The sequence below is a fragment of the Harmonia axyridis genome, chromosome 3, assembly GCF_914767665.1.
Source record: "Harmonia axyridis chromosome 3, icHarAxyr1.1, whole genome shotgun sequence".
In the NCBI taxonomy this organism is placed as follows: Eukaryota; Metazoa; Arthropoda; class Insecta; order Coleoptera; family Coccinellidae; genus Harmonia; species Harmonia axyridis.
Window position 1 is genome coordinate 41,070,677 of NC_059503.1, and position 23,168 is coordinate 41,093,844.

At 36.8% G+C, this 23,168-nt stretch overlaps 1 protein-coding gene across 4 annotated transcripts in view; it reads right to left on the reverse strand.

Moving 5' to 3' along the window:
- LOC123676494 (RING finger protein 207-like) overlaps positions 1-23,168 on the reverse strand; it is a 305,011-nt gene that overhangs the window by 143,313 nt on the left and 138,530 nt on the right. For all 4 annotated transcript variants that reach the window (XM_045612399.1, XM_045612401.1, XM_045612400.1 and 1 more), the window contains 2 exons: positions 9,804-9,983; positions 74-278 (listed from right to left, as the gene is read on the reverse strand). In XM_045612399.1, the coding sequence (XP_045468355.1) occupies positions 74-278; positions 9,804-9,983 (385 nt within the window). The remainder of the gene's footprint in view (positions 1-73; positions 279-9,803; positions 9,984-23,168) is intronic.

Consider the following 23,168-nt stretch of genomic DNA (forward strand, 5'->3'; position numbering starts at 1 on the left):
AATCGCCTTTAGTCTAAATTTTCATGTAATAACTCATAAAGAACATTATTTGAACAATTCCTGAAATTTTTACCTAATGCTACTAAGTGGCTCCGATATATCCTATCTTTACTTTCGTATTGTCTTTGAGCTTCCATTATCATTGCAGCATGTGTTTTGGCCATAGCTTCCTGCATTCCTTGACAAAAGGTATTCACTGAATGTTTTTCGGCATCCATATTCCTCTTCAATTCATCCATTAAACTCTTGAGAGCAATAATGCTATCCCTCGCCGATGTCTTGAAAAATAAATTAAATCGAATGTAAATTCAGAGTTTGATATAATCATTAATGAAACAGGTCATATCAATTGTTACTAGCTTTACTAAGAAATTAATTTCGCCCAATTTTCCAAAATCGAACCAAAGTAGCAGCTTATGGAAAAATTGTCACCGGTTAATATGAATTTAACGTATGTTGTAGAATATGACCTTCTGAACAAGAAAGGATATGAGTCTACGGTTTCTGAAAGACTGATCAAATCTTTGTTCAACTAATACAACATTCAACTTAACAGCTATGTCAAATCCATTTGGGTTTTTGAAATGTTGTGCAGTGTAAAATTAACTAATGTATGTTATCTGGAACTTGAAAAGAAAAATTTAAAATGCGTTTCAGAAACCCAAAATGACGCTTGACGTACAATTTACGTGTAGGTAATATTTGACCACTGCGTTAACTGGCAGAATGTTAACACATAATAATAAAAGGAGTTAACCTTACTTTCAGCAACCCAAATGACGTTTCACCATAGAATTGACGACTGTTAAGTTGAATTTTACGTTGATTGGCTTCTCAGAAACCGGCCGTAACTATGTGTGATATGGCTAGTTTCAGAGATACAGAATGTCGAAGTTAGAAAATCCCATTTCTTCGAAGTAACATTTCTCGTAGGAAAACATTCTAAATGAGACACTTTTGCGCAACAAATAATGCTTACCTACTCATTAGGTGATAATTTCAGACAGGTATTCAATAAAACTTATTGTTATATACGAGGTGAATCAAACGTTATTCGAAATGAAATTCGTTCAGTTCATTATAATAATAATAAATGTTTATTAGTCCTTTAAGACATAGGTACAATTGTGTATAGGAGAGGTCAAAAATAATAACAGGAAATTCAATATACTCGCATACATATATACAATAAACTCTTCAAACGAGATATAAATATACACTGTGCCCGTAATATATGGAACAACTTCATTTTTCGCTAAACAGACCATTTTGAAAAATAATCCTGAAACACCTCGATTTTCAATTTTAATTTACCGTATTTTAAAATAATGATCTAATAAACAGGGTGAATTACTTTCGAGTAATGACTTCTCCGTCATTTTTTTAAATAGAACACCACCATTTCGTCTCAATTTTTTGATTACTCTAGCTGAGCTGATTCCAAAAATGTATCACATGATGATTCCAATTGGTACAGGGTGGACAAAAATACAATAGTTTTGTGTGTGCTCATAAAGTAACGCGTAATATTTTTTATTAGTTAAATTAACAATATTATAATCAAAAATACTTATTGTCTATTATTCTACTGGTTCGAATCTAACGCCCTGTAGTTTTTTACATTTTAGATTAATAAAAATGATCTGTTTCCAAACATGTTTGGTACTTGTGGTCTAGCAGACAGAATATGAGCACACACAAAACTATTGTATTATTGTCCAGCCTGTGCCAATTGGATTCAACATGTGATACATTTTTGGAATGAGCTAAGCTAGAATAATCGGAGAATTGGGACAAAATGGTAGTGTTCCATTTGACAAAAATGACGATAACGTCATCAGAGCCGTATCTAGGTACTATTGCGCCTGTGGTAATATCTTAGACATCGCCCCCCATTTTCGAAGATTTTTTTTCATCGATTATATTTTCTTATAATATTTTTTTTTCATAACTTAAGTCATATATTTTGTGATTATTTTATGCTTAGTATGCAAATTTTAGGAAAGGCTAGCAATATTTTCAATGTTTCCTCCAAGGGCGTAGAAACGGGTGGGAAATTATCCCCCCCCCCAATTTTTCCAAAATATAAAATTTCACAATTCTCGCAAAGACGAAAAACGAAAATTTTTCCATAAAAAGAACCAATAATCATTTTACTTTTCTCTGAAATCGACACGGAGTAAAAAACCTTTTTACGGTTTATGAGATTATTATCGCTTTCAAGATGAGTACTTTTACTGAACTACGAGCACATCTATGTCCAAGGTTTATTATTTTTCCTTATCTATCCATTTTGTCGGTGTCGCCCCTTATTTGCCATCTGTCATTTTTGCATTCGTAATCGGTTTGCACTTAGTCGTTGTTTTCGGTTTTTTGTTTCATTCTCGTCACAAAATTTCAATACTGTAGTTATCAAAGTACTGAACTGAGTAATTCGCATCGAAAAATTGTCTGGGCCGTATTATACAATTCATTGTTATTCATTCAAATTCCAATTTAATTGTGCAGATATCAGTTTTGAATTGATTATCTCTAAACGGTGTTTCTAATGTGTGCAAATGAAAATGACAGATTTCTCGGATCATTTGGAGAAAAAAGTCCTATGAACATGAATCTGCAAACGCTTTGGTTTGGAGATACCGGTGTTGAAGTTTTTTTCTAATAGCACCTTCCCTTCACAAGATATTCAACTTGAATTAGCATATATCTTCCGATTTAAAGTTTTTATCTTGTGATATGCTTATTTTGTATGCAAATATACAGGGTGATATTTTTTCTGGAAGGGTACCTGCTTCTTTCCACCAGATCTATTTTTGGTGAAGCACTGGTTCTATAGAAAAATGTGGAAAGAAACTCTGCTCTAGTACAACACTTTTTGGTTTGTTGTAGTTTTGTCGTATCTGCTATCGATTTCGAAAATAAAATTCAAACAGCTCTCTGGTAATCCTCAGGAAAATCCAAATTATTATAAAAATCCAGAAAGTAAGCTGTGGTGAATAAATTAATTATAACTTATGGTACTTATCAACAAATTCTGTAGCGGAGATTAATATAGATTCGATAAACTAATAAATATATGATAAGTATCACTAAAGAGTATGACAATACAAGAAACACCCTGTATCTCGAAAACAAGGCGTTTTGCAGGCTCATGTTTATGGGACTTTTTTCTTCGTTTCTTTCGTAACGCCGTTTTAGGAAAACCCAGTATAAGGTGAGAACAATCGAATTGTTAATAAAAAAATGTATTTTTAGTAATTAAGTTCCAACTTCGTTATCAAACCTCTTTTTCACACATTACAGATATGAGTAAATGTTGTTGTAAAAAATCTTTTTTTTCGAGAACCTCCCCCAAGAAAGAAGAAAGATCTCCGTCCTTGGTTTCCAGATTCTTTGACATTGCTCTTTGCGAAGCGTATACATGAAAACCGAGTTGTGATCTTTCGAATTATTATCTCTGGTGCTCCAATATTTTTTCTCTTGATGTTTTGGGGCAGACCTTGCGCCCGTGGCAAGTGCCACCTTTGCCACGCCCTAGATACTCACTGGACGTCATTATTCGAAAGTAATTCACCCTAAAGATTATTATTTTAAAATACGGTAAATTAAAATCAAAAATCGACGAATTCCATACTTTACAGACACAGTATATAACTATGTATCATCAAAAATATCACTGAAATACTGCTCAATTATATAATATGCTTTCTGCAAAAGCATGAATTTCAATTGGCTTCTTTAACTTTTCTCATTTAATCCTTTCACATGAACAGGACAAGTTATTATACAGGGTGAGACTTGTGCATATACATATATATGCACGTATATGCATATATATGAACAAGAACCTATTGTTGAAATATTTCAACAATAGATTCTTGAGGTCAAAAAAACACTTATTTTTCTTTACCATTTTTTCCAATTCGGTCTAGATGAAAGATATAGCCATTTTTTAAATTTTCATATTGAGCTATGCTACCCCTGGAAACCGGCACATTGAAGTTTTTCCAAGCATATGACATACCATTTGAACCTTGGAAATAGGCTAGTATATATAAAAAAAACATCATTTCTTGGTGTAGTATCTTTCCTACTGCATCGTGTCTCTCTTTATATTCATTTCCTGCAAACATTTGACATCCTCCCGTGTCATGTTGGATTGTCTCGTTCGTTGGACACCCATAACGGCATCGATCGTCAGTAATAGTTCGAACCTTTATGATATGTCTGCAGGATTTTTTGTTGAGATCACTTGATCTTGGATGGCTAAAAGAAATCCTTCCGTTTCTGGATACATCGCACCTGATGTGAGCCAATAGTTCGACGCCTCTATGTCGACATGATCCTGGTTCACCTCGTTGAAATGTCGTCCATGTAGGGGCTTTTCTCTCCATCTTTGCAGTTTTTCTTGTATTGTCTGGTGGTTGTATGACAATTGCTCCTTGTGCAGTTGTAAAGGTGTTGATTCATCTGCTTCACACAGTACTTTGTAGATCTCTGACGTGCCTGATTTGTCTTTGAAGTATGTTCGTAGACATTCAATTTGACCTTGAGCAAGTTCCATGATGTCTAGCAGACCTCTGCCTCCTTTATTCCTCGGAAGTGTCGTCCTCTCAATGCTACTTTTCGGATTGTGCTTGTGTGCTTTCGTCATCAAGGTTCTCATTTTGCGTTGCATGTTTTCCATATCTGTTTTGGTCCATGGAATGATACCGAAAGAGTATGTAAGAATTGAACATGCATATGTATTGATAGCTCTCGTCATGTTCTTGCTGTTGAGGTTTGTTTTCAAAATTTTGTTGATTCTCCTAATGAACTCAGTTGTTAAGTCTTCCTTCATTCTTTGATGGTTTATTAAATTGTAAATGCGCCTTCTAAACAAGGTTATATCTTCAATAACCTGTTATTGCTTAGGAAGCAAATTAAATAAACGCATGGCCATATAAAGTGGTCCCCTTTCAAACCTAGCAGTACTGTGAATAAGAAGAAGGAAAGGATGAACTTGCCGAGTATTATTTTTATTGACATATGGCAAAAAATAGCTTTTCCGTAACTTAAGAAAGATAAATAGGCGATAAATATAAATACCAAAGACGGTTTGGATTCCAGTGGATCTGAAAACTCCGCGACAGGACTCACGAAATCCCAACCTACTCATTATTCTCATCACTCTTTTCTGAATGAGAAAAATTTCATCAGCACCAGACGAACTGCCTCAAAAAATAATTCCATATGCCAGCACAGACTGGAAACTAGCAAAGTAGAGAGCTCTCACCACAGTACCCTCCAACTTGTCCCTGATCATGAAAATCAAGTAAGCCGTAGAGTTGAGAGACTTTCCAAACTTAGACACCTGATGATCCCACCGCAGGTGTTTATCTAGAGCAACTCCCAGAAAATTAACAGAATCCTCCAATTTAATTTGACCGTTACCATGACACAAAAAAGGTGGATAGTTCTTCACCGACTGGCTGTCATAAAAGAAAATACCCTGAGTCTTGCCATGATTTAGAATGCGACCACTTTCATTACACCATCTATCAACAGACAAAACCGTATCCATTCCAGCCCTTCTACAGGACTCCACATCACCTGATATAATCAAAAAATTGCTGTCATCGGCATAAAGAATCGACTTACAATTAGCAGAGGTCTTAATATAACAAAGGGAATTTACAAAAACAATAAAAAGCAAAGGGCCCAGTACACTTCCCTGAGGAACGCCCCTAGTAAGATATCGTTCCCCAGAGAAGTGGACTGCACCAGCTAGATTCTAGAGTGAGGGCAACTCTCTGACGTCGATTACTTAGGTAGCTCTCAACAAATTTCAAAGATATCCCTAATCCCACATAACTCCAGTCTAGCCAATAAGGTTCTATGCTCGATGGAATCAAAAGCCTTGGTCAAATCGAACATCAAAGCCAATGGAACTTCATCATTCTCAAGCGCCAAAAGAACAGAATTTAGCAACTCAAATATAGGAGTCTCGGTACCTTTATCTTTCGTGAAACCATGCTGACTATCAGCAAGAACATTAAATTATCGAAAAACACTGATAAGTCTGACGGCAAAAACCTTCTCAAATATCTCAGAAAAACTAGATAAAATACTTATAGGTCGATAGCTATTGAGCTCACAAGTATTTCCCTTCTTGAAGAGTGGTTTGACCAGAGTAACCTTCAGCTCGTCAGGAAAACAACTCTCTCGGAAAGCGCAATTAATAAGGTGAGCAAGAGGGCCTCCTATTATATGGATGGATTTTTTTTATTATAGAAATCGGAATTCCATCATGACCTGAAGAGTTAGAGGTTTTCAGCATCTTAACGGCATCACTCACATCTCTCTCTGTGACATCAAAGAAATAAAAAGACTTTCTCATACCGTGAGAAATTTTTAGGGATGAGATTGGTCCAGAAATCTTAATATTGGTCTGGTTGGCAACGTCTCCCACGAACATATCATTGAAACTGTTGCAAAGATCAACAGGATTTCCTGAATGAAAAGGCAAGTTTTTTTCAGTGCTTTTACCTGATAGTGAATGAATCACCCGCCATGCCGCCTTTGATTTGTTCTGAGAGTTTGCTATGAAGTTGCTGTTATAAGATTTGATTGCTTGGGTAATTGAGTCGTAATATTGTCTCTTAAAAGATCGGTACTGAACTCTGGTCGTGATTCAGAAATAACAAGAAGGTTATCCAGTATTTTCTTTTTTTCGACAATACGCGGACTCAATTTGCAAATATCACTCCGTGATCTGTATTTGACTTCCTTCGGGGGACAATAAGTATTAAAAATGGATTGAAAAATAGAGATGAAAGAAGACCACTTCGTATTGACATCTTTTGATAAATCATAGATGTTATCCCATGAAACAGTTGACAATGCCTCAAGAAAGTCATTTAAAACTTCTTCATTCATTTGTCTCATAGAAAACTTTTGTATCTGACACTTATCAACTAAGATATCAGGAACTGTCAATTTCAAGGCAACATGATCTGAGATATGGTACTGCAATGTTTCACAGATACCGCTAATATCGGATAACATATTATCTAAGCATGAGCCTGATACAGGACGAGTAACACATGCAAAACTTAAGCTAACATTAAACATTTCAATTAAAGAAAGAAATTCTCTAGAGTCGCGGGAGTATGACAGAACGTAAATATTGAAGTCACCAGCAATTATAAACTAACAATTTTCAGATCGAAATTTTACAAGTATACTGTTAAACTTTCCAAGAAAAATATCCATATCAGCTAATGGTTTTGAATTCGGTCTATAAATACAAACAATTACTAAACTACTTTTATTGAGTTTTATTTGGATAGCTGAGCACTCGTCACATTAACTACACTCAGTTTCACATAGTCTGTTCTTTTAAAAGCACATCAGTGGGAACACCAGCGTCCTCAGACCTGGACCCATCAGAACGAGAAGTTAAGAAAGAGTTGATCTACCCGGAAGAAAGACTATTCTCTCGAGAACCTTAGAAACCAAGAACTCGAGTCTGATGGGGCGGAAGTTGGAGGGGGACGTCTTATCCCCACCCTTTTAAATAGGCGTCACATATAATGAATGCCATTGTAGAGGCAGAGCCGAAGAACGCAGAGATCTTTGAAACAGGAGGTAGAGGAGTTCTACGAAAGCGTCACAACATTGTGAAAGAAGACATGTGTCCTCATCACTTCCTGGAGCCACAGTGACGTTCAGGGTGAAAAGACTTTTTCTTATCCTGTCAGAGGCACATCGCTTATGGAACAGGAATATAGAGTAGTCTGAAACGGAGGCATCGCTGACAAATGCTTCACAGTGAAGTGGGAGGAAAAAGTCTCAGCCTTAACATCAGCACATTTAGTACTGTCTCTGTACAGTATTCCAGTTGAATTCTTAAGAAGTGAACAGAGACTCTCCTATCCTACGAACTTCGAACATATTCGAAAAATTTCTCTCTATTCCCATTCGAAACCAAGTCGTTCTCTAAATTAGCCTTGGAAGCTCGCATTGATGACCTCAAGTGATTGCAGTGACTGCCATAGTTGTGGTAATTGGCCTAGTATTCACTTAGAACATAGCGCTGTCATAGGGACTTTTTTACTCTGACGGACTCTGAAAGGCTGCCTGTTAACCATGGTTTTTGTGGGTTTGGCTTAACTGAGACAGATCGTGTGTTGGGGTAGACAGCATCCAGGCCGATAGTCAGGAACCTCTTCCAAAGGATATCGATCCCATCATCGTCAGGGAAGGAGTTAGACCAATTGTAAGATCTCAATATCGATGAAACCCGTTCGTAATCTGTCAACATGGGTTTTTTGATATTTCCCTCAGTTTCACAGGGATAACAGAATTGCAGCTCAGATATCAAGACTATGTGGTTTGATTCACCAAGTACTGGTAGATACAATATATCCGACAGGAGATTGCTATCAGATGTGATGATGAGGTCTGGTGGATCTGCTGGGGTCCAGTATTTAGAATGATGTTGGCCAATGGAAATGATGGTGAATTGGCTGAGGAAAGTCTTGTTAGAGGCCAACATACTCTGAGACATTTAAGGTCACCAGTTATTAAGATATTATGGCGTGAATGTGATATACCTCCAGATACTATTCGAATTTCTTGTCCTCCTTACAAGGACGAGGCCTCTAAATGCATCCTATCGTGAAAAATAAATAACTGTCTGATACGTCCATAAAATGTTATTTATCATTTGCCAGTCTGTAATACACTGATACTTCAAAGGAAGCCACAATATCATTCCTCAAATAGATGCAGACTCCTCCGTGGTCTAGTCCTGAAATTGTCGCAACGAAAAATTGTATAACCTGGGATCTGGCAAGCTATATCAGGAATAGTAGCATGCAACCAAATTTCGGTGCAATATTTGGATGGTAGTGGTCAGTTCCTTGAATTTGGAGAGGAATGTAAGTATAAAAATAGGCCAAGAATTCCGTGAATCGAATTCTGTTTGTCCATGTTATAACCGATCGACCCCTTTTCTCCTGCCTTCTCTGTCCTGTGCACTCATTTCATCAACCTAATTCTTTGTTTTGTCATCTCGTATAATTATGTCGCGATAAAGTGAGTGACCATGCAAAATTTTTTTTACCCTGAGAATTTTTTTGGCATTGTCATTATATTATTATTTTTCATGAATTTACTCGATGAATGATATGTATGCTCTACAATGGCTGATGCTATATCTTCATCACCTCCATTCTGCGGCAAATAAGTTCTCATCACATTATATGATTTGCCACCCGTCAATGATCTCTGGTATGAAGTCAGAAGTGATTTTGTATTATAACTTCCAAACTAATGCCAATAAAAAATGAATTATTATACCAATGGATTCTACTAAGAAAGTGCCTGTAGGATGTTTTTTTTTTACATGTTAATAGCACCAATAATAAAGAAGTTATGTTAACTTTCCATTTCAGACCATTTTCCAATTTTCTTCTATAGCTTCTATAGCAAAAAAATTGATAAGATCAAAAATCAATCAAAAATCAAAAATCAAAAATCGATCCCGAAAAAGTGCCAATCCTTTTTTTTAGCTCAAAGTGGTTCTGAGATCCCCTCACTGTACAACGAATTTGGGATATTCACTACATTCAGCCTAGATATTAAATTAACTCGTTTTATTGTGAACTCATTGTCCTAATACTTATTTCTCGTTCAGATGTTTATTTTCTGGTTTCAAGCGTATATTCAAAATACTCACAAAATAAAGACAATATGAATATTTAATTCTTCCCGAAAGGAGTGGGAGCTCCACAAAGAAACTACAGAAGGGATCTTACCTGTAGATCCATGATAGCAGTTTGACTTCGTTCTAACTTTTTGGTTGCTTGAATATGGGCACTATCAATATCAACACATTGAGTACGAAGTTCGTTTGGTAAGTCCCGGAAACAGTTCACGCAGAGCATCATTTTCTGAATGGGTGAATACATAATGAATTGTTCTCCATGTGTTGTACACTGAAAAAATTGAAATATTTCATTTATTGGTACAAAATGCATTTGAAATATTGTGGTGATATAGATTGTTACATAAGGATTATTTTATGTTGAAGGAAGGTGTCCATTAGGCCGAACGGGCCGGGGTGGAGAAATCCGCCTGCGTTCACTAAAAGGTCAACGGGCCGGGGCGAGGCGAAATAAGCCGACGAATTCATAATTCATATGGCGAGCGAGAAGTAGCTGCATATTGACGAGCTCCGCAAATTATTTAAAATTCAGTTGTAAAATCCAGAGTGAAAGGCTGATTTATTTGTACGTGATAATTAATTACATACTAATTATTACTGTTTCACCAAAATGGTTCTGACAAGGGATATACGAGAAGAAATAGAGTCCTCAGTTAGTCAGGCACTGAACAAGTGTATGAAAAACGACTCGTTTATCAAGACGATTGTAAACAAGGTGACAGAAGCCGTCATAAAAACTATAAACAATAAGTTGTTAAACCTAGAAGAAACTGTGCAAAAATTTCAGAGTAAACAAAGTGAACTTAAATCAGATCTTGAAAAGAAAATAAACAAACTAGAAGATGAAATTCAGGAGGCAAAACTATGTAAACGAGGTATTGAGGCAGATATAGAGAGGATGGATCAGGAAAGTAGAAGACTGAATTTGAGAATTTTCGGTTTTGAAGAGAGAACAAAAGAGGATACCAAAAAGAAGTTAATTAAATTCCTGAATTCTAAAATGTCCACAACGTTGTCTGAAGAGGACATTGAATTTTGTTTCAGAATCGGAAAGAAGATCGCAAATAAAAATAGAGGAATTCTCATAAAATTATTCAATCATGATACCAAACAAGAGATTTATTCCAGGAAAAAATTACTGAAAGGTACTGGACTGGTCATAAGGGAAGATTTGACTAATATAAGCCATTGAGAAGTTTGGTTTGAGGAATGTGTGGAATGAATGGAAAAATATATATTAATGATGAAAAAAATAAAGTTCATGTTGTTAAAAATAAGAATGAGTCATATAGAATTTTTGAGGAAGATTTTCACCATAAATAAACATTTGTCTTTATCTGAACTGTAAATTATAACTTTTTTTTTTTTTTTTTAGTTTCATTATGGATTGTTTATGTTAGTTGGGGCTCTCAAAGTTTGGAATTGACGGTTATGTTGGACTGTCTGAATTTAATTGATCAGGATGTTCAGGTCGACACTGGGTCATATGTAAATTTCCAGGAGTATATACAGGATGGAGTGAGCAGAGATGTGCAGGGTTTTAATATTGTCCATTTTAATATCCGTGGCTTGATGAAACATTATGATGAGCTTTTGATGCAGGTCCAAATGTCGGGAGATATATTTGATGTCATTGTTCTATCGGAAACAAGAAAAATTGCCGATGTGAGTGCATTTTCTATTCCAAATTATACTTTGCATTACAATGAATCAGAAATCACTAAATGCGACGGGGTTGTGGTCTATATAAAAAACAATTTGACTGCGAATGTAACTATTAATCAGGTAAATGAATGTAAGTTTCTCAGGATGATTCTGGCAAACAACTATCTCTCATATCACCATAAGATAGAAATAACTGCTTACTATAGGTCACCAGCAACAAATACAAAAAATTACATAAAAAATTTAGAATTATATCTAAACGGCTTGGAACACCAGAATCTCGAGATATACGTTGGGGATATAAACATAAATTTACTCCATTCTGATTCTGGTGATACTTATGATTATTTGAACATTTTGAATTCGAATGGGTTCACATAATATATATAAAAGACCAATTAGAGTCACACAGAATAGTGTATCAATAATCGCTCATATTTTCATCAAAATAAAAAAGTGTTTACTAGATAAGGTTTATATCGAGCCGGCTGTTATTCACACTGATATGACTGATCATTTCACTACTTTTGTAAGTATAAATAAGAAAAATTCGGAAGAAACATGCGGCCTGAGCGTCAAAAACAAAATTTCGACTAAAATCAATTACGAAAAACTTCTGCGGTTGATGAGCAATGAGAATTGGGAAGACGTATTAATGAATCGTGATTCACAAGAATCGTGTAATCTATTTATGGAAAAACTAAATAACTATATTACTGGAAGTAGTAGCACTGAAATTCTTAAATCAAATAAATACAAAAAAATTAAGCCATGGATTACAACTGGTTTAATAAAATCAATAAATGAACGGAATAAACTTAAGGAAAAATTACGCAAAAATCATACGGTACAGCTGGAGATGGAATATAAATGTTATCGGAACAAACTTAACACTCTCATAAAACGTGTTAAATCTGATTATTATCAGAATGAAATAACCAAGGCTGATGGAAATTATAAAAAAGTTTGGAATATAATAAATGACGTCACAGGTAAACAAAAACGTAGTGCAATAGAAAATATCTTATTAAATAATGGAAAAAACGTTATGGTTGGTGAAAATGAGGAAAAGGCAGACATTTTCAATAGGTATTTTATTGAATTGGGTGTGGATATGGCCAAAAAGATTGAACAAAGTTCTTTACCTGAGAATTTCCAGGAAGAAAATCCCAATAATTCATCAATCTATTTAACACCAGTAACAACTAGCGAAATTATAATTCTCATCTCAAATTTGAAAAACAACTGTACTCCCGGACCCGACGGAATATCATCTAAAATTATTAAACTTATTCACAATTACATTGTTTCTCCCTTAGTACATATAATCAACCTGTGTTTTTCACAGGGTAAAATTCCTAGCCAATGGAAAGAGTCTCTTGTCACCCCGGTTTTCAAAACAGGGGATCAAAGTCAAATGTATAATTACAGGCCTATTTCTGTTATAAACAATATCGCGAAATTATTTGAACATTCCCTCATGAATAGAATGACAAAATTTTTCGATAAACATGGTATAATTACTGACAGACAGTTTGGCTTCGTGAAAAACCTTAATACCGAGGATGCTTTACTTGACTTTTTAGAGAAACCGATAAGAGCTATGGATAACTCAAAAAAATGCCTCGCGGTGTTCCTTGATCTAGCCAAGGCCTTTGATACTATTCCACATAATAAACTACTTCAAAGAGTGGAGGGCTGCGGAATTCGAGGGATTGCCTTAGATCTCATCGGGGATTATCTGTCGGAGAGATCACAACGTGTTGCAATTAGACACGTGAAAAGTTCATATACGGTTGTAAAGGTTGGGGTACCACAGGGAACGGTCTTAGGACCACTGTTATTCCTTATTTATATGAACAATATAACTAAAATAAAGAATTTAGGAGCCCATTTAGTCTGTTATGCTGATGACACAGCTCTAACTTTCTGTGCTGAAACCTGGGATGAGGTAAAAACCATGGCTGAATCTGGATTGAGAAAAATATATTTATGGTTGAACTACAATTTACTAACATTGAACTTAAATAAAACTAAATATATTACTTTCTCCCCATCAATTGTCGACCAGCCCTTGATTGAATTGAAACTACACTCGCCTCCCTGTAATACCCAATTATGTTCTTGCCCAAAGGTGGAAAAAACATCTTCCATAAGGTATCTTGGGGTTATGGTGGATCAACATTTAAGATGGACAGAACACATCAGTCAGGTAACAAAGAGAATTAGATCATTAAGCCATACATTTTATATACTGAGAGACATTCTATCAAAAAAAAATATACTTATATTATATAACAGTCTAGCGGAGTCAATAATCAGGTACTGTATTGTTGCTTGGGGGGGCGCATTTTACACTTCGCTGCAGACGTTACAGACGGCACAGAACACACTTATCAAAGTAATGTTAAAAAAAGAAAGATTGTACTCGACAAGTTTACTTTACGATGAGTCTAAATTATTGAATATAAGAGCTATTTTCATAAATCAGTGTGTTATAAGGGTGTTTAAGAAAAATACGAGTTTCAAGCAAAAGTGTACAGGAGTGACTAGATCAACACATAATTTGGTTTTTCATGTTCAATTTTTCAAGAAGTCGGTCACCCAAAGATCATTTCTATATTTCTGTCAAAAATTGTTTAATGTCATTCCTACTGAACTGAAGCAGAATAAAAGATTGAATGTCTTTAAATCAGAGCTCAGGAGTTTTATATTTGAGAATCCTGAGAGGTTTGCATTCGTATAGTGTAGATTTCTGGACTGCCTGCATGTCCGGATGAGTCCTTACCTGCCGTCACTGCTTTCTCCACTTGTTTTGTTTTTTTTTTTTTGCAGTTTTCTTCTTGTTGCCAATTGTTAGATTGTGTGTACATTTCGACGAACGTGAGGGAGTGCAATAGTAGAAACAGACATTTTGTCTAGGTACTGTTGCACATCTCTCGATGTTTCTGAATGTAATAGATAGAAACTGTAAAATTACTGTACTTTAAATGTAAGAATAAATTTTGAATTTGAATTGCTCAGCGGGTGTATTTACGAAAGTGCGACCCGTCCTGCCTGGTGGACGCGGGACTGAAACAACGCACTGACGGATTTACATATATATAGCATTAAAATAATTCGCACTGTCGGCTAAAATCCGTCGATGCGACCCGGCCCGCTTGAAAATTGAAAAATGTTGGTTGGCAGAACAGTTTTCTGTATCACAAATTTTACAGATAATAGATGAATCCGTTTCAGTATATTTTATTCCACAAGATGTGCCGGAATGAACTGATTTGCCACATAATTAGAAAATAGTATATCCAGAATTTTGTTATTTGAATATCGGAAATTCAATTCGTGAAATCAAATTAGTGTACCTTTGATAATGAAAACACCTGTCACATGTAAGGTGTTACGGATCAATCCAAATTATATTTAAAAGTATTTCTAGTGGACTGTTGTTAGAATATTACTTCATCCGAACAAATTTCGAGAGAGACAACCAACCCTACACTTGAAGTTTTACTTCAACGTCGTACGGTGGCGCTGCGAGTCTGCACGTGGCGCGGCCATCGAGGGCCATCGAGAGAGAAAACAAGAATAGATCTTCGATGATCGAGAGCAAACGTCAGTGACATAACCTGAGTGTTTTTAGTCCTTCTGTCACGTCTTCTGTTCTAACATCTGAACTGGGTTGAGCCCCCTTCTGGGTTGAACTCCCTTGCGTTCAGACAGCTGAACTGGGTTGAGCTCCCTTCTGGGTTAGGGCTCCCTTCCGTTCAGCCTTCTAGAACTTGCTTAGAGAAAGAGTGAGACTTAGCCCCGGTGCACACATACGACTTTTGCAGTCACGACACCGTTGCTGTGTCGTACTTGCGACCTGTGGTACAAAGAATCAAATGGGAGCATGCACACTACCCGCCGTGCAGTTGCGACGTCGTAACTGCCAGCCTACGGTCATTTTTTGGTAGCATGTCCCTCTAGGCCGCAACTGTGCCGCAGTCGTACATGCGATCTCTCAGTACTCTTTTCTATATTGGCCTGTGCACACATACGACTTTTGTCGTGAGATCGCACAATGGCAGAGAGGGAATTGGATATCGATTTCTTCATTGAAGAAACTAAAATGAGATGATGTCATCAGAAAAATTTATTGGGTAGTAGTATGTTGTTCTCATCAATTCTTCGAACAACAGGATTTTCAACAATTCATCTCTATTTCTCATGATCGGTGAGTCCGCTGGTAGCCTATATATTTTCTTCCGAACGATTTTATCATTGTCTATAGTTATTGCGGAAGTAATAAAGTGTCTTATTCAAACTCTTATAAAAATTTAAATTCAATTTTTGAAACAGCTAGAGATTTCAAGATCATATGAGTGACAGTTTCGTAGAAATCATGAAAAACTGAAAAAGTTTTAAATTTTTATGATCCAACAAATACAATGCGCACTAGTTTCCCATTCAGCATCGTGAATGTAATTCTTTCTGGACTTATTTGATTATAATCAAATAAGTATTACATTCACGATGCTGAATGGGAAACTAGTGCGCATTGAATTGATCCGGCTCCGCAACCACGCCGGTGTAGTATGTAGTGTGCATTGAATAGGTACGACACCGCAACGGGTGTCGTAACTGCAAAAGTCGGATGTGTGCACCGGGCCTTAAGTACGAGAGTGTTTTGAGAATGAACGATTAAAACCATTATCTGTGTATTAGTGAATACTCTATTTAAACCCAATTATCTAATAACTGTATTATGTATGTAATTATTAATTGGATTGCTCCGCCACACAAGTTTGTGAATTATCCGATACAAACGAAATGAAATTCGCTCGATTTATGAGATTTGAGAGGAAATACCACCCGGAACAGTCAGCAATACGAAGGAAAATTCTAACAGGAAAGGGACTCACCTGGTCTCCGTCGATTCTCTGACTTTCCACCTTAAACTAAACAATCTTCTTCACTTAACTATGATGTGTCCTCTCACGAAGCTTTTAACGAACTTAAAAACTAATTGAGTTTTTGTGCGAAACTGCGATTTTTTCTTATTTAGGATTAGCGAAAAACCATTGAAAATGACAGTGCGTAACGTCCGTTGTGGATGCGGTAAACCAAGTGTGCTAAAATTGTGGAGGGGATAGGAAAGTCAGGATCTGAAAAAGGATTTCAATATGGAGATAATTCCTCTCAAGTCCTCGCACTCCGTCAATTCAAAAACAACCCGCGAAAATTCGATTCAATATCGAACATAAGGTAATTGGATATTTAAATTTCTATGGTCATAGAGTATTATTGCTAGTCTGTCTGGAAACAGATTGAATGAAATTAACCCTACGTATAACATAAATTCATAAAATCACCAATAAATCTTTAATTATTGAATTTGGGAGCATGATTCATCATATTATCTATCGTTCATGAGATGCACATGTAATAGTGATTGCTCCCGTTTAATTTGATTTTCATGGTGTGAATTCTAGTATTTTTGGTTTGTTTCGAGACAGAAGTGGTGGCAAGTACCTATACAATATATCTGATATTAAACTCAGAATATAATTCACTGCTTATTCCATTTTTGTTTTGTCGAATTCATAATATTTATTTCGTTTCGTTAATATCTAGACTCCGGTGACACGTGTGGTACCTAGCTACAAGTTATTTATCATATCTGTGTCAGCTGGTGTGCGTTTCTCGTTCTTTGTATACGGGGTACGTTCATTTTTGGTATCGTATTATTACTGTTCAAATCTAGTTGCGAAGTTTTCTTTCTATTTTTGTTTTTTATTTAATACTGGTGTAACCTATCCATTCCTGCTTTGTGTTTTCCGTGGCCCTCTTGTGTGTCTGTTAGTCACTGGCTATCGGCCTAGCCGTTGTGAAGGGTGTCCCTGTTTTTCCTTTTTTCACCAGTATATTTTGAATGTTAACTTGATGCCCACTATGGCATGTATAAAGTGTAATGTCCCTATTAAAGTGGAGGTGGATAAGGTTGTCAGGTGCGATGGCTGTAATAGACCTGTACATCTCGCTTGTTCTGAGCTTACTGCGGCAGAATTGAAATGCTTTGACTTACGGTCAACGGGTAAAATACCTCTGTGATGAGTGTGAGCAGGGACTTCATCAGATCCCCAAGATCTTTCAGTTAGTTAATGAGCTGAGGGATGAGATACGCGAGCTGAAACGGGCTGGTGCGGTGGATGTTTCCGTGACACAGTTGCCTGCGCCGGTACCATCGAGGGAGCAGGTGATTGCGGAAGTTGTTGAAAGAACAAAACGTGCTAGTAATGTAGTAATTCATGGCAGCTCTGAGGGGGGCTCCAGCAGGCTGGAACAGGTGAGCGAGGACGTGGCGCTTGTGCAGTCGCTGTTGAAGGAGTGTAATGTTCCTGATCAAGTTGTTACTTCCATTAGACTCGGAAAATTCGATCCCACCAAACAGGTGAATACTAAATTCTTGACTGATCGTGTTCCGCTGATTGATGTGGTTTTGTGTCAGTGTACTTGCCTTACGATTTCATCATATGCGTGGTTTATGTTCCTCCTGATGTTGCTGTCTTTCAGCTCGAGATGAGCTTTCTTGGAAAGACGGTCGTATTAATCGGCGATCTTAATATTGCCAGTTCAGTGTTGGGCCTTCTTGTCCTAAGTCGGTGCTGCTTAGAAATTTTTGTGACCACCTCGAGTTGCAGCAGTTCAACTTCATCTACAACAGAGACCAAAAATTGCTTGACTTGGTCCTTGCAGGAGATACTGTCGAGGTGTCTGTGGCTCATTCTGAGTCGCCCTTTGTCCCGGAGGATCTGTATCATCCCGCGCTGAGCATGATTGTGAGCCGAAGCTCCTTTGAACGCCAAATAAATTTTCCAACACGCAACAATACGTTTTATAACTTCAGGAAAGCTGATTTTCCGGCCTTGCGTTCGTCACTCGGTTCCGTTGATTGGAATATTCTCCAAACATTCAATAATGTTGATGACGCTCTGCGCTATTTTTATGATAAATTGTTCGAAGGCATAAAAGATCATGTACCTACTGGAACTTATGCCTCTGGAAAACGCTGCTTTCCAGTGTGGTTTACTCCTGACTTGAGACGCAACGTCCGATTACAGAATTATTGTCGTTCAAAATGGCGGTCCACAGGAAGAACTAAATATCTCCGAGATTTCAGGCGTTTGCGGTCGTTGGTCAAGTCTGGAATTTCTTCGGTGTACGACGATTACTTGGCTGAGGTGCAAGGCGATTTGGAGTCAAATCATTCCTCTTTCTGGGGATACATCAACCATAGGAAGAGTGGCACAAGAATTCCTGGTGTATTTCATAGCGACGGAATGTCACATAACGATCCAAGAGATATAGTCGATTTGTTCCCAAAGCATTTTTCAAATGTTCGTATGCCAGACGCAATCAGGGATTATAGCGAAACTCAATTTTCCAAATTCCCTCCAGTTGTTTTGCCCTCTATAACTGAAGATGAAATTAGATCTATTATGGATAAATTTCCTGATAAAACAACTGCTGGTGACGATCAGCTACCCTCATTTTTCATCAGAAACTGTGGCTCTGTACTTGCTGAGCCTCTACATCGCATCATCTCTGTCAGCTTGCGTACTTCCATTTTTCCCACCATTTGGAAGAGAGCCCGAGTAGTTCCGATTTTCAAAAAAGGCGATAAATCACAAGTAGGGAACTATGGACCAATTTCTATACTGTGTAACTCTGCAAAAGTATATGAAGAAGCTTTATACGCTAATATCAGTCATAATGTTAGACCACATATATCAGCAATGCAACATGGTTTAATGCTGGGCAGGTCTACGGTCATGAATTTGGCAACATTGTCGCAGTTTATCGCGGAGGTGGATGATGGAGGTCAGGTCGACGTCATTTATACAGACTTATCACGAGACTTCGACTCGGTTGATCACCGTATGTTGCTGAATAAACTTTCTTTTTTTGGCCTCAGTCCCGCGTATGTCGACCTGATGAGATCTTACTTGGAGGGAAGAATGAGTCATGTGTTTTATAATGGCTTCAAGTTTTTCGAATTTTGTCTGTCATCTGGTGTGCCGCAAGGATCTAATCTTGGACCATTGTTATCCATAATTATTTTATCAACGATCTTCTGGCTCTTCTCAGTTGCTTAGCCTTGGCCTATGCCGATGACTTCAAACTTTACCTGTGGATACGCGGAATTGCTGATTTAGAGCTGCTCCAGTCCAGCTTGGACTTAGTTAATGTTTGGTGCTCGCGCAATGGAATCATTTTAAATATACAAAAGTGTTTTAAGGTGACTTTCACGAGAAGCTTACGTCCACTCACCTTCAATTATTCTATTGGTAATTGTCTTATCGCTAGTGGAGATCGGTTTCGCGATTTGGGGGTGTTATTTGATTCGACGTTCAGCTTTGTTCCTCACATCGAGGAGCTTTGTTCTTCGGCTAGTCGATCTTTAGGCTTTGTGTTCCGGTGTTTCAGGGAGTTCCCTGATGTTTCAGTCCTCAGAATTCTCTATTTTTCTCTTGTCGTCAGCAAGTTAGAGTACGCCAACTTGGTTTGGTTTCCGATATACAGTTCCCACCTAACATCACTTGAACGCATTCATAGAAAATTCTTGAAGTGTGATGAATATAGAAAGACCGGCAGGTATCCTGAACGCGGTGCGGATTTGTCGGAGATCATGCGGGAAATGCGAATTTCAACGTTGCAGGAGAGACAGAAGCAACAGTGCGCTAAATTTGCGCAAAAGCTTGTCACTGGAAGAAATGATTCACCTCATCTACTGTCCAGGGTTGACATTCGTGTACCAAGAATTGAAGCAAGGACCACATCAACTTTTCGACTCCCTAAACCTCGGACTAACATACTTGAGCAGGCTCCGGTATATCGATTGTGCAGGGCTGCTGATGAACTTAAGTTTAATTTGTTTTTTTAGTTCTGGGCGGTTATTGTTTATTGTTGTATCATTGAATGTGTAATTTTGTTTGAATAATTGTTCATATTATTCTTTGCCAATATGTTACCCTGTTATTGGGAAATTTCCTGTTGGGTAAAATAAACTATTATTATTATCCCCGACTTTTGCCTATACGCGTACGATTTCTCCTCGCCGTCGGCTTCTCACTCCTCGCTAAGAGGAACATTCATTCAATCCCAGATATTTAAAATATCAGAAGGGCAGAGCTCGGTCGTGTCCGGTCCTTGTGGTCCCCCTGGTTCTCGTCGAACTTCTGGTCCTCTTACACGCGATCCTTGGACCTGTCCTTCGCTTCCTAGGAATTTTCTCACCGTCCTTGCAGTACCTAAAAGAACAGCTTTTTGCATTATATTACATATATACTCACTAAGTTCTAGTTGCTTGATATTTCTCTTGAGATTTTTGGGTACTATTCCTGTTGTTGAGATGATAATTGGAATAATTCTCGTTGATATCATTCCTCACTGGCGCTTTATCTGGAATTCGAGGTCCCTATATTTTAAAATTTTTTCGACCTCTTTTTGACGCATGTTGTTGTTATTGGGTATTGCTACGTCGATGAGTATTGCTGCCTTTTGATGTTTATCAACTAGCAATATATCTGGCCTGTTGTGAGGCACTGTTTTATCAGTCAAAACTGTACGATCCCAGTACAGTTTATAGCGTTCGTTTTCCAGGATGGTTTCCAGTCGGTATTTGTAGTGTGGCACTTTTTCAGAATGAATTAGTGTTAATTTAGTTGCCATTTCTTGGTGTAGTATCTTTCCTACTGCATCGTGTCTCTCTTTATATTTATTTCTTGCAAACATTTGACATCCTCCCGAGATATGTTGGATTGTCTCATTCGTTGGACACCCATAACGGCATCGATTGTCAGTAATAGTTCGATCCTTTATGATATGCTTGCAGTAATTTCTTGTTGAGATAACTTGATCTTGGATGGCTAAAAGAAATCCTTCCGTTTCTGGATACATCGCACCTGATGTGTGCCAATAGTTCGACGCTATGTCGACATGATCCTGGTTCACCTCGTTGAAATGTCGTCCATGTAGGGACTTTTCTCTCCATCTTTGCAGTTTTTCTTGGATTGTCTGGTGGTTGTATGACAATTGCTCCTTGTGCAGTTGTAAAGGTGTTGATTCGTCTGCTTATTATTATTGTTATTATATGGCACGCATCAGGTAGACGTGTTTTCGGTTGTGCTCCGTAAAAAGAAAGGAATCTAATTCATTTGAATGATTCACAGATGAAATAATTAATACAAGTTCATTTGTTATAATTTAATTCAAATCATTATGGGTCCGAAAGTTGTTAACGATATGAAGTTCACAATCAAAGAATCACTGAAAGATATTTTCAATGATGACGAATTTATTGATAAAGTTTTTGTGAAAATCACGGAAAAACTGAATGCGCTGGAAGTTACCATAACTAACCAAAGGAAATACATCGGTCAGCTGGAAAATCAAGTTCAGAGTTTACAACAAAGAATTAAAATTAATAATATCTGCATATAAAACTCAGACGAGGAGCAAGGAGAAAAAGCAACTGATAAAGTACTTAACCTCTTCAACGCGAAATTGGAAACAAACATCAGGAAGGAAGATATAGTGAGAGCTCACACAATGGGAATACTAGACCTATTATTGTGAAATTTGAGAGATATCAGCACAAGGCCCTAGTTTTCAAAAATTGCTCAACTTTGAAAGGAACACAAATTGGAATTATGGAGAACTTGCAGAAGAAACAATTTCAACTATATAGGGAAGCAATTCAGATACACGATAGGAGACTAGTATTCACCAATTTCGGGGATGTTTTTGTGAAAATGAATAACAAAATCAAAAAAAAATCATAACAGTGCAGATTTGTCTCTGTCTAATAACAAGAACTAATTATTTAACATTGTAATTTGAACAATACTAAGTTTAAGAATTAATAATCTTAGCACCTTTATAATTAAGTTCAGATAATTAGGTTATTTTACATATTTGTTGATGATATATTATTTTTTACATTGCGGAGCCAATCTGTTCAATTTGATCTTGTTTTGTTTTTCTTTCGACGATTGGTTGCATTTATATATTGTTTTGAATGTTGTTAGATTATTTCAAAGAAATTGATGGGTATGATAGTATGAGCACAGAGGTTTTCGAGGGAATTCACGAAGTGGAGTACATTTCTGATGATAATAACTTCAATATAATACATTTTAATATTCGTAGTATCCGAAAAAACTTTGAAGAATTGATGATTTATTTGAATCAAGTGAAACTAGATAATATTGGCGCAATTGTGCTATCGGAGACTTTTAATGTTGACAATAAAGATGATTTTGAAATCGATGGATATGATATTTTTCATAATGAATCTTCATTCAATAAAAATGACGGAGTATTAGTATATGTAAGGAGTACACTGTTGGCTAGATGTGAAATTCATAAAATACATGAAACAAATTTATTGAGATGTCTAATGAGAGTTGATGAAAAAACATATGGACTTACAGCTAGTTATAGGTCCCCTCAATCGAATCTAAATATTTTCCTAGAAGACTTTCAAAATTACTTTTCAAGTATAGATATACAAGAAACTGAAGTTTTCATAGGAGATTTGAATATTAATATTGATAACTCTGGTAATTATGAAGTGAATAAATATCTGGATATTTTAGCTGAGAATGGGTTCTTATCATGTATTGATAAACCAACAAGAGCTACTGTAGACTCGGCAACGGTTATAGACCATTTATTTCTAAAGGTGCCAAATTCTCAGGGAGAAAAAGAAGGGATAAAACCTTACATTATTCATACCGCAATAACT